The sequence below is a fragment of the Xenopus laevis genome, chromosome 8S (genome assembly GCF_017654675.1).
Source record: "Xenopus laevis strain J_2021 chromosome 8S, Xenopus_laevis_v10.1, whole genome shotgun sequence".
Classification (NCBI taxonomy): domain Eukaryota; kingdom Metazoa; phylum Chordata; class Amphibia; order Anura; family Pipidae; genus Xenopus; species Xenopus laevis.
In genome coordinates this window covers 103,811,805-103,823,094 of record NC_054386.1, presented here as the reverse complement: position 1 = coordinate 103,823,094, position 11,290 = coordinate 103,811,805, and the positions used below count along the sequence as shown (strand labels likewise).

Sequence of the window (11,290 nt, the reverse complement as noted above, 5' to 3'; positions counted from 1 at the left end):
TTGTCTCATACACCCCCAAATGTACTCGTGTCTCATACACCCCAAATGTACTGATGTCTCATACACCCCAAATGTACTGAGTCTCAAATACCCCAAATGTACTCGTTGTCTCATACACCCCAAATGTACTCGTGTCTTTCATACACCCCAAATTGTACTTGAGTCTCATACACCCAAATGACTGTGTCTCATACACCCCAAATGTACTCGTGTTCTCATTACACCCCAAATGTACTGTGTCTCATTAACCCAAATGTACTTGATCTCTACACCCCAAATGTACTGATGTCTATACACCCCAAATGTACTGATGTCTCATACACCCAAATGTATGATGTCTCAACACCCAAATTTTGTACTCGCGTCTATACACCCCAAATGTACTTGATGTCTCCATACACCCCAAATGTATTCGATGTCTCAATTACACCCCAAATGTACATGATGTCTCTACACCCCCAATCGACTGATGTCTTCATACAACCCCAAATGTTACTCGTGTCTCATACACCCCAAATGGTACTGATGTTCTCATACACCCCAAAATGTACTCGTGTCTCATACACCCCCAAATGTACTCGTGTCTCATACCCCAACAAATGTTACTGATGCTCACTACACCCCAAATTTTACTCGTGTCTCATACACCCCAAATGTACTTGATGTCTCATACACCCCAAATGTACTGACTGTCTCTATACACCCCAAATGTACTGAATGTCTTCATACACCCCAAACTGTACTTGATGTCTGCCCATTTTTAAACAACCCCAAATGATCGTGTCTTTCATACACCCCAAATGTTACTGATGTCTTCATAACCCCAAATGTTACTGATGTTTCTCATACACCCCAAATGTACTTGATGTCTCATACACCCCAAATGTACTGATGTCTCATACACCCCAAATGTACTCGTGTTCTCATAACCCCAAAATTGTACTGATGTCTTCATACACCCCCAAATGTACTCGTGTCTTCATACCACCCCAATGTACTCGTGTTTCTTTCATACACCCCAAATGTACTTGATGTCTCATACACCCCAATGTACTCGTGTTCTTCATTACACCCAAATGTACTGATGTCTCATACACCCCAAGATGTACTGATGTCTCATACCACCCCAATGTACTGATGTCTCATACACCCCAAATTTTACTCGTGTCTCTATACACCCAAATGTACTGATGTCTCATACCACCCCAAATGTTACTCAAGTCTTCCATACACCCCAAATGTACTCGTGTCTCATACACCCCATAATGTACTCGTGGTCTCATACAACCCCAAATTGTACGATGTCTCATACACCCCAAATGTACTGGTATGTCTCATACACCCCAAATGTACTGATGTCTCATACACCCCAAATGTACTCGTGTCTCATACACCCCAAATGTACTCGTGTCTCATACACCCCAAATGTACTGATGTCTGATACAAATGAACTCGGGGTACAGTAGGATTTATTCTAAGACAATGAATGTCGGGGAGCCTTTTAGTTCATTTGGGGTGTGTTTCTTGCCCCAAATAATCCCTGACTAAGAGAAGGGGTCTCTAACATGACAGAACTGTGGCCAAATTGGAATTGAGACGAAAAGTGAGTCCCAGGAAATAAAACATATGACAGACGCCTCAGGGGCCCCTCAGGGCAAAGTGGGAGCCACAAAAACAAACCAGAGCTGATGACGCGCATAGTCCCGCCCACCACACTAGTAAAAACACAATTCCAAGATGGCGGTGCCGGAAGTGGCAGGGTCTTCCGCCATGAGAAAAAATGGCAGAACGGGAATCCAGTGCGCATGAACGGATCTCTGTGGAGCGCTGAATTGGAGAACTGAGGAGAGGGCAGCAGGTATTGGAGGTATTGGGCCCCTCACTGGCGCAGACACCCCCCGACCGAACTACTGGACTGGATGTAGGAAATGTTTCCGCCCCAAATAGTCCTCTTGCCTGTGTCCCCCCTGTGTGTGTTGTACCCGGCCTGGCCCCTCCTCTAATATACGGACACTGACTGACTGAGGGCCCTAATGTCTGGCTCCTCCTTCACCTCCACTTCTTACTCATTCCCAGGTACCCTCCCCCACTGACACCCTGATTCCTTCCACCCCCCCCCCCACTGACACCCTGATTCCCAGAGACCCTCCCCTCCCCCACTGGACACCCTGATTCCTTTCCACCCCCTCCCTCCCCCACTGACACCCTGATCCTTTGCACGTCCCCCTCCCCCACTGACACCCTGATTCCTTTGCACCCCCCTTTCCCACTGACACCCTGATTCCTTTGCACCCCCACCCTCCCCCACTGACACCCTGATTCCTTTCCACCCCCTCCCTCCCCACTGACACCCTGATTCCTTGCACCCCCCTTTCCCACTGACACCCTGATTCCTTTGCACCCTCCCTCCCCCAACTGACACCCTGATTCCTTTGCACCCTCCCTCCCCCACTGACACCCTGATTCCTTTGCACCCTCCCTCCCCCACTGACACCCTGATTCCTTTGCACCCTCCCTCCCCACTGACACCCTGATTCCTTTGCACCCTCCCTCCCCCACTGACACCCTGATTCCTTTGCACCCTCCCTCCCCACTGACACCCTGGATTCCTTTGCACCCCCCGTTTCCCACTGACACCTGAATTCCTTTGCACGTGCCCCTCCCCACTGACACCCTGATTCCTTTGCACCCTCCCTCCCCCACTGACACCCTGATTCCTTTGCACCCCCCTTTCCCACTGACACCCTGATTCCTTTTGCACCCCCCTTTCCCACTGACACCCTGATTCCTTTGCCACCCTCCCTCCCCCACTGACCACCCCTGATTCCTTTGCACCCTCCCTCCCCCACTGACACCCTGATTCCTTTGCACCCCCCTTTCCCACTGACACCCTGATTCCTTTGCACCCCCCTTTCCCACTGACACCCTGATTCCTTTGCACCCTCCCTCCCCCCACTGACACCCTGATTCCTTTGCACCCTCCCTCCCCCACTGACACCCTGATTCCTTTCCACCCCCCTCCCTCCCCCACTGACACCCTGATTTCTTTGCACCTTTACCCCCTCAGTCTCCTGCTCCTCATTCTGCCTGAGTATCTCCTGTGCTTCTCACCCTTTCCATCCCACCTGTTTTTTCCTCTCAGCTTTTCTTTCCCAGTCTCCTACATGGCTCCCTCCTTGGCCTCTCACTTCTGGCCTCCTCCCTGTCACTCCATTGTCTCTTGTCTGGTTTTGCCTGTGACTCTCTCTCGCTGTCTCCTCTCACTCCCAGCCTCACGCCTAACTCTCTCTTTGGCTCTTGCCTTCTCTTTATTTTCCCCTCTCACATTTGGCCTTGTTATTGTGTGTGTCTGTGTATATATATATATATAATTCCTGGGAAAATATGTTGTGTGGGTTGAGTGGGACAGCCAATCATTTGTTTTGTGCTTTTCCCCAGAGGTTGGAAGCTTCTGATGTAGAACTGCACAGAGAGATGAAGGGGTGAGATTGTCAGTTCTTGTGCATTACTGAGCCCGCGGCCTGGCACTATGTGGCAATAAACTCACTGTGTTTTCTTCATGTTTTCCAGGCAGCAGAAAGTGGCGGATATTGAAGAAGGAAGTGTGCGGGTGCAGGAGGGTGAGATGATGGGGCCATAGGCTCTGCACTTACTCATGTGTGTGGATCAGTAACTATAGGGGCCATACACAGGCACAATCCTATTGGCTAACTCATCAAACCATTTATCCAATGATGTTATTGACATGTGAGGAGACGTGTGTCCTATGTTTGCCGTGTTGCCTCTATAAACCGCGTGTTCCTTTCATTACTGTCACATTTAGCCCCGCTTTACAAAATAAAGACAGTGATCATTTGCTGAGCAATCGTTATCTGATCCTCCCATCCCCCGGCCCATTGTGTTTCACAACTAAACTTGTAAACCGAAGAGGTGGCCGCAATGATTGTAAATGTTACAGTTGTTTGTAGCCCATAATTACACCATTTTATGGGATATTCCTTAAATGGGTAATTTGTGCAATCAAATCTGTGTATGGCTACCTTAATGCCGGACTTGTTCTTTCACTCTGGATTTTGTGTGGCTCTTGTGTTTAGGCCCGTCTCACTTCATGCTATGTGACATTGCACAGGGGCCGCCCCTTCTTGGGGAGGTTTACATTTATAGATTGTTAGCTCTTGGTGACAGGTCCCTCCCCTTTTGTCTTCTAACAATATGTAATTGTAAATGTTGTGTAACGCACTGTGGGATTTTCTCATGACAATCTGGCTTTGGCTACTGGACCTTGTATAGTGACAGCCCCCAGTTTGTGTAGCTCTCTCACCCCCTTGTGTGCGACCAGGATTGTGTATAAATGATGTGGGCATGTGAGTAGCACAGGGTGATCCATTGCCATTATGTGGGCTAGTGTAGCACATGATGCCCCATGTTTGTGACATGCACTAGTCCAGCACAAATAACTGATCTTCTCTCTCACAAGGAGCTGTAGCAACAGGGGAAGATCCCACCAGTGTAGCAATCGCCAGTATCCAATCAGCTGCCACATTCTCTGATCCCAATGTCAAATACGTGTTCCGCACGGAGAATGGGGGGACACAGGTAGGACTTTCCTATGTTGCTGCCATTGTGTGGCCCCCGTTACACTCGCTGTAACCCCCAGTGTGTCTCTTCCAGGTGATGTATCGAGTTATACAGGTGGCAGAGGGGCAGCTGGATGGGCAGACAGAGGGCACCGGGGCTATTAGTGGCTTCCCGGCCACCCAATCCATGAGCCAGGTGAGTCAGACTTTCTTGCATGTAGGGACCCCCCACCCCAATATATAACTCTGCTTGTATTGCAGGCTGTGATCCAGGGGGCATTCACCAGCGATGATGCCGGAGAGACTGATGCGTCGGGGCCAGAGACTCACTACACCTACTTTCCCACCACAGTCACAGACTCCAGCACTTCCACTGTAGTGACCACCCACACCACTGACACTCTCATAGGACAGGCCGGATCCACGGCCCCGGGTATTTACTACTACTGCTCTCTCTCTACCACTTCATGTACTACTGCTCTCTCTCTCTCTCTCTCTCTACACTCTCTAGGAGGCCATGTGCTACTGCTCTCTCTACACTCTCTATGACTTCATGTGCTACTGCTCTCTCTCTACACTCTCTAGGACTTCATGTCTCTAAGTCTGATAACCATGTGTTTCATACTGTTCCGTCCTCCCTGTCTAAAACTAAGCTCTTCTTTATGTTCCTCTTCTTTCATCTCTGATACCTTTACTGTATTCAACCCACCGACTCTACTGGAAGGCTGCTCCCTGTATTTATCTTTGTTACTTTTTATACTTGTTACTTTTATTTCTCCTTATAACTCTATATTTTATTTCTGTTAGCCTCTAAACCCCTAAAATAATCTCATTCCCCTCAATTCATTGTTCCCCATTTCCCCTCACTCTTGATAACTAGTACTTGGATAAGCTACAACCAATAGTACCAGGACCCTAGCGTCTTTCCTTTCCCTTATAGGTCAGTTCTATGTGATGATGTCACCACAAGATGTTCTACAGGGAGGGTCCCAGAGGTCCATAGCACCCAGAACTCATCCATATTCTCCGTAAGTATCCCTCCCCTTATTCCGTGGGACAATTACACCATAAGCAGTAGAGTGCAAGTGGAAGCCGTACAAAAAGCAGGTGGAGGCAGCAGAGCTAGAACTTTGGGAGCCCAGGGCCTTAGTCCTTCATTATAAACTGACAACGTTACAGGCACGGGAGGCAATATAATTGTCAGGGTGTTGTTACATAATAAGTAAGTTCAGTTGAAAAAACACACGTCCATCAATTCCACCTTTAAATCTCTTTATAACCTGCCTTACTACTAGTTGGTCCAGAGGAAGCTTCTTCTAAACCCCAATGTTCTACACATGGGCTTCTATATCAATCCCCAATATAGACAACATAGGACTGTAAGTGTGCGGTGCATGCTGGGAATGGCCTGAGCTGCTTAGTAACTCTGCACCTTCCCAAGCCCATGGCTTATTACTTGTTTCCCACAGAAAGTCCGATGGCCCACGAACTACTCGAGATGACAAAAGACGAGCGCAGCACAATGAGGGTAAGTGAATCTGTTAGTCCGTGTGGCTGCTGGGAGGGGCTTATCTCTCTTTTCACTGACTGCCGATTCCCAGCCCATGGCAGGGGCTTATTATACACATCTCATTATGTCTCCTTTACACTGACTCTGCTGATTCCCAGGCTATGGGAGGGGCTTATTATCTCTCCTTACACTGACTCTGCTGATTCCCAGGCTATGGGAGGGGCTTATTATCTCTCCTTACACTGACTCTGCTGATTCCCAGCCCATGGGAGGGGCTTATTATACACATCTCATTATGTCTCCTTACACTGACTCTGCTGATTCCCAGGCTATGGGAGGGGCTTATTATCTCTCCTTACACTGACTCTGCTGATTCCCAGCCCATGGGAGGGGCTTATTATCTATATATTTTCTATACTGACACATAGTAACACTGTCACTGATGAGAATAGTATTATAAGTATTGTCCTATCCTTTACTATGTCCCGCCCCCCAAACCCAGCCTCTCACTGCTCTTATTGGTTACATTGCTTTTATATTTAGTGGAACGGCGCCGTCGGGACAAAATCAACAACTGGATCGTTCAGCTGTCTAAAATCATCCCTGACTGCTCTATGGAGAGCACCAAATCCGGGCAGGTAAGTGGCAACATGTCTCGCCATTAGTCCTGTGCCTAAATCTCAGATCTTTCCTATCCCATAATCCAATTTGGCATTGTGTTATCAGGAAAGGGGATTGTGGGAAATGTAGTCCCTGTTTGTGTAAAAGTGGGAGGGGACTGTTCCATACACGGGGGACTGTGAGGGGTGTTTCTGTGTTTCTAACAGAGCAAAGGCGGCATTTTGTCCAAGGCCTGCGACTATATCCAGGAATTGCGACAGAGCAACCTGCGCCTCTCGGAGGAACTGCAGAATGTGGACCAATTGCAAATGGACAATGAGTTGCTCAGGCAGCAGGTGAGGCGGAAGGGGCTTTGCGGACATGGTGGGTCCTGGTCTGTCCTTTGTATTTTGGGCAGAATCTTCACTCATTACTATTAGAGAGCAGAGCCTGTACTGCCTTATTGATTTGAGAGGGTGGGGCTTGTGCTTAAAGGGACACACTCATTCCATAACCTTGTATTCTAATGGTATTTCATCTTGTACCCAAGGGTTAATAGCTGCCTGTTATTATTGGTCTCCTCTTGTCAGGCAAGTGGCACTTCCATGTTTATGTCTTATCACCCATATTACACACGGGTTAGACTGTCGGCGAAACCCACCAACTGCCACTTCTATCCTTGACACAATAATATGATTATTTCTCTGCTCTCTACAACACTCACTTCATACCAGTCAGGGTTACGCTCTACTAGTACAACAAGCTCTCCAGCAGACAAAGGGTTACAGTAGCCTTAGATCTCTCGCCACACACAAACAGGTAATAGTTCTATAAATCTAAAGAAAGAGACAAAGCAGTGATTCAGATAAAAGGTGTAAAACACAAGGGAATTTGGCTAGCAATTATGGGTACATCGTCCCAAGGGAATTTGGCTCTCTAATTGCCGACTCCCCCCTTTTTATTGCTGCTGGGGCATTCCCCCCTAATTACGTATGCATGAGGTGGGCGTGGCCAGGAGTGTGTCAGGTGGGGTTGCTATTAATACAAAATACAGGGGATCATTCCAATCATTAACCCTTGCACTGCCACCCCCTATTGGGCAGAGTTTTGAGGAGATTTGTCTGTGATTAACCCTTGTACTGTCACAGACTGTCACTGATACAGACAAATGAAATTCTCTTCTTTCAGGTGGAAGATCTTAAAAACAAAAATCTGATCCTTCGGACCCAGCTGCGCCATCATGGGGTGGAGATCATCATTAAAAGCGATGGGCGATGAATGGAGCGATGTGAGCCGACGGGAGACCCCAAAACTAACTCTTGCCCAATTGAACGTCTCCTTGGTTCCCCCAGCTTCCTTTTCTATTGGTGCTTTGCCCATTTCTACAATAATGTAAATATTGTGTGTGAGCAATAAGATGGGAGGAGCCTGGTGTTTTGTGGGCGGTGCCAGAACATCACTATCCTTCTCCATGCTTGGGAATGGGTTGTATAATGTGTATATTTGTCTGTTTTCTATGTCACACTTGCCCCCACCCCCCCCTTTTTTTTTTTTTGAGGACAAATGTTATCCTTCGCTTTATGTTCGGGTTCTGTCCATACTTTTCTGTTTGCTTTGGAAAGACCCTCAGGGGCCAAAGAAGAAAATCCACCCACGGTGCCATCTACTTTCTGTTGCCAGTTCCATAGCCACACTGGGACCCTAATCAAATGGACTATTTTAGTCTTCCACAACTTCATTGGCATTCCTGCAAGTGGCAGTTGTACATTGGGCACCTTGTCTTGCTTCCCTGAAGGCCAGAGTGTTGCCCAGATGAGACTTGTAGGACCAGCTGGGGCCCCACCACTCTCCTCTCTCCTTGTGCCAGCGTGGCTGCTGGGTATTTAATAAACAAGTAATACTCTCAGCTGGGCTTCTATTTTGCTATATTGCCTCATGGGGGGGATCTTACATGACATAATCATATGGGTGAACCTTAGGGATTGATAAGGTGATGGTGGGCATGCAGTGAGTTGGGATAGAGATGTAATGAGTTGGGAATAGGGATTTAGTGAGTTGGGAATAGGGATTTAGTGAGTTGGGGATATGGATTTAGTGAGTTGGGATAGTGCAGATGGGCAGATCAGTGGGAATCCAGAGACGTTAATGGGCTTCCCTAGGGATGTGTTGTGGACTGAGAAAAGTGTGGGGCTAAGACCCTGGAGGAACCTCAACTGGGACATAGGGTTAAAGAAAAGAAAGATCAGAAATATTAGATTTAAATCAAGAAAGAGTTGCATCTTGAATACCACTAGTGAATGTCAAGCTTGGGCTGATCATGAAATATATGACTATAGATGTGGGGGTGTAAATTATCTTTGGGGGTCACAGTGAGGGCTCCCTGATACTTCCTTCTCCCAACTCTCCCTTTTGCTGAATAGACCCTCTCATGCACTATGCTGGAGCCCACACTTCATTCCAAGTTCTCACACTCGGCTACTTGCTATTTCATTACCTTCACAGAAACAATGGGGGACACAATGAATACAGAGACAACATTGCACAATGGCAAATCAGGAACAATGGGACCAGCAAGCTCCTTGCACCACTATTCTTACACTTCCAGCATGCAGAGGGTTAAGGCTCACAGTTACACTCTTTCAGGATAGGTTCGTTTAGAGCATCAAAGACAATCTTATTGAATTCTCTTTCATATTATAAAAGGTATAACAGTGCAATATACAAAAAGATGTTACAAAAAGAGACATACAATTACAAACAGTTGTAAAATAAAAGGGAAAACATGGAAAACCTATACTTAACTCCGAAGATATAGAATTCCTGGTCCTGGAGGCAAGGGGAAACAAACGGGATAACTACTAATCGCAATTGGTCCTCCAAAGTAAATCCAAAGTTTAGTCAGAAGAGCTGACTATTTATCAGTGATTTCAGGGCATCAGGTAACTGCACACTCCCCCCTCCCTCAGGAATGCAAGGGGCGTGGCCTAGCAGGACACAGATTGAGTGAGTATGAGCTCCTGTGAGTAGGAACTGGACCAAGAATATAATGACCATAACTCCTTATAGGAACATATGAGAGAGATGATATTATATTCATTGGTTATTAATTCTCTCAGGGATTCCATAGATACTAAACATCAATACTGTGTGACCTGCCCCTGCCCAGATATCCATATCTAATACACAGAGTACCAAACCTAGTCATGTTTGGACTAGTCAGAAATCTGAAATTGCCTTGAACCCATCACCAGTTTTTTATACTGTTGTTACAACAGGTCTGGGTTCTGTGAGGATAAATATATTTGAGTATACCTTATATGTGACCTTCACTTCACCTGTGAGGGTCTTGCTGGGAACTTTAAGTTCTCCCTCCTTGGGCTTCCCCTCCACATGGAATGGCTCTTATCAGCCAGGACTTACAGAAGGGCATTACAGCTCTGACCCCTCTGACCATAGTGAGAAGAGACCTGTTATGTGTCTGATTTAGATACTGCCAGAAATATTGCTCATGATACCTTGTTTTATTAACTATTACAGGCCTGTATCATGACAATGTTTTATGTGCACTACTGGGAACATCTATTGCTAGGGTTGTCCCCCATAAATGGGGCTTGTATGTGGAACCCTATAAACCCTGGGGTCCCCAACCTTTTTTTTTTAACTTGTAAGCCGCACTCAATTGTAAAAACTGTTGGGGGCGGGCACACAATCATGGTCAAAGTTTCTTGGTGATGCCAAATCAGGGCTTTGTGGTTCTCTCTGTACGAACCCCAGGCTGGTGCAGTTTCTGCTGATAAGAGCCCAAGCCTGGGGTATCAGGTAAGTAAATACAATCACTTGGGGGTGCCAACTTTGGGCACTCCCAGGTTAAAAAACATTTCATTCTCCTTTAATGCCTTAAATTGGTCTTGATCCATGTTGTCAATGTTCAGCCCATGTGGTCTGTATAGGCCACCTTCTTCCAACTGGACATGTGTGGGAAGCAAGAACTCCAGACTTCTTGAGAATTTCTCAGTGGCAAAAATGTATCTAATACAACAATGTTCTAAAGGCTATGATTGCTGCTTCACATTAGGGCCAATCTCAGGCCAGACTGAAACCATGTCTGGTGGTCTGAAGTGGATTTGGGCCAAATTGCTCTTCGTGCTTTTCAGTCAATAGTTTTCCTCTTAACCACATCATTACCAGCTTATGATTTTTAGGAAACACCCAGTGATGAAGCTTGGGTCACCCCAATACTAAAAATATGGGTCTTATCATGTGACTGAGACACCCAGCTCCATTGGCCACCTCATCAGTTCAAGGGCAAATTCAACTGAACCATCTTCTTGTATGAAAAATGCTGATTCCCGTGTGAAGGAAAAAAAAACCTGCCCCTCAGCTGTTTTCCATGTTTGAGGAAGATTAAATCCCGGTAAGAATGAAAACGTATTCCTAAACATCAAAGGACACAATGTGGGAGGGACAATGAAGTACCTTGATGACGTCTCTAGAACACTTGATAAAGGGCGTTTGAGGCCCGAGACATGTAGTGTTTTGTAGCTGCTAATAAATTACATTGTAGCAGATATTCTGCCTTGGACTGTTCTCCTTGTTCTACTGG

General features: G+C 46.6%; 1 protein-coding gene across 6 annotated transcripts; it reads left to right on the top strand.

Annotated features, from left to right (window-relative positions):
- The first annotated feature begins 1,725 nt into the window (after window positions 1-1,725).
- Window positions 1,726-8,593, top strand: usf1.S (upstream transcription factor 1 S homeolog). 6 transcript variants are annotated; one of them, XM_041574320.1, is made up of 11 exons: window positions 1,726-1,858; window positions 3,439-3,482; window positions 3,571-3,620; window positions 4,478-4,596; window positions 4,672-4,773; window positions 4,839-5,010; window positions 5,518-5,605; window positions 6,047-6,105; window positions 6,631-6,725; window positions 6,915-7,043; window positions 7,876-8,593. In XM_041574320.1, exons 2-11 carry the CDS (start codon window positions 3,475-3,477, stop codon window positions 7,963-7,965), a joined length of 912 nt encoding a protein of 303 aa, XP_041430254.1. In that variant the 5' UTR covers window positions 1,726-1,858; window positions 3,439-3,474; the 3' UTR covers window positions 7,966-8,593.
- The last annotated feature ends 2,697 nt before the right edge of the window (window positions 8,594-11,290 follow it).

What these genes read in the sequence shown, in the direction of transcription:
- usf1.S (XM_041574320.1), top strand. An exon ending in GGCCGGATCCACGGCCCCGG is followed by an intron (nt 5,011 to 5,517) that starts GTATTTACTACT and finishes TTTCCCTTATAG; the next exon opens with GTCAGTTCTATGTGATGATG. An exon ending in AGAGCACCAAATCCGGGCAG is followed by an intron (nt 6,726 to 6,914) that starts GTAAGTGGCAAC and finishes TGTTTCTAACAG; the next exon opens with AGCAAAGGCGGCATTTTGTC.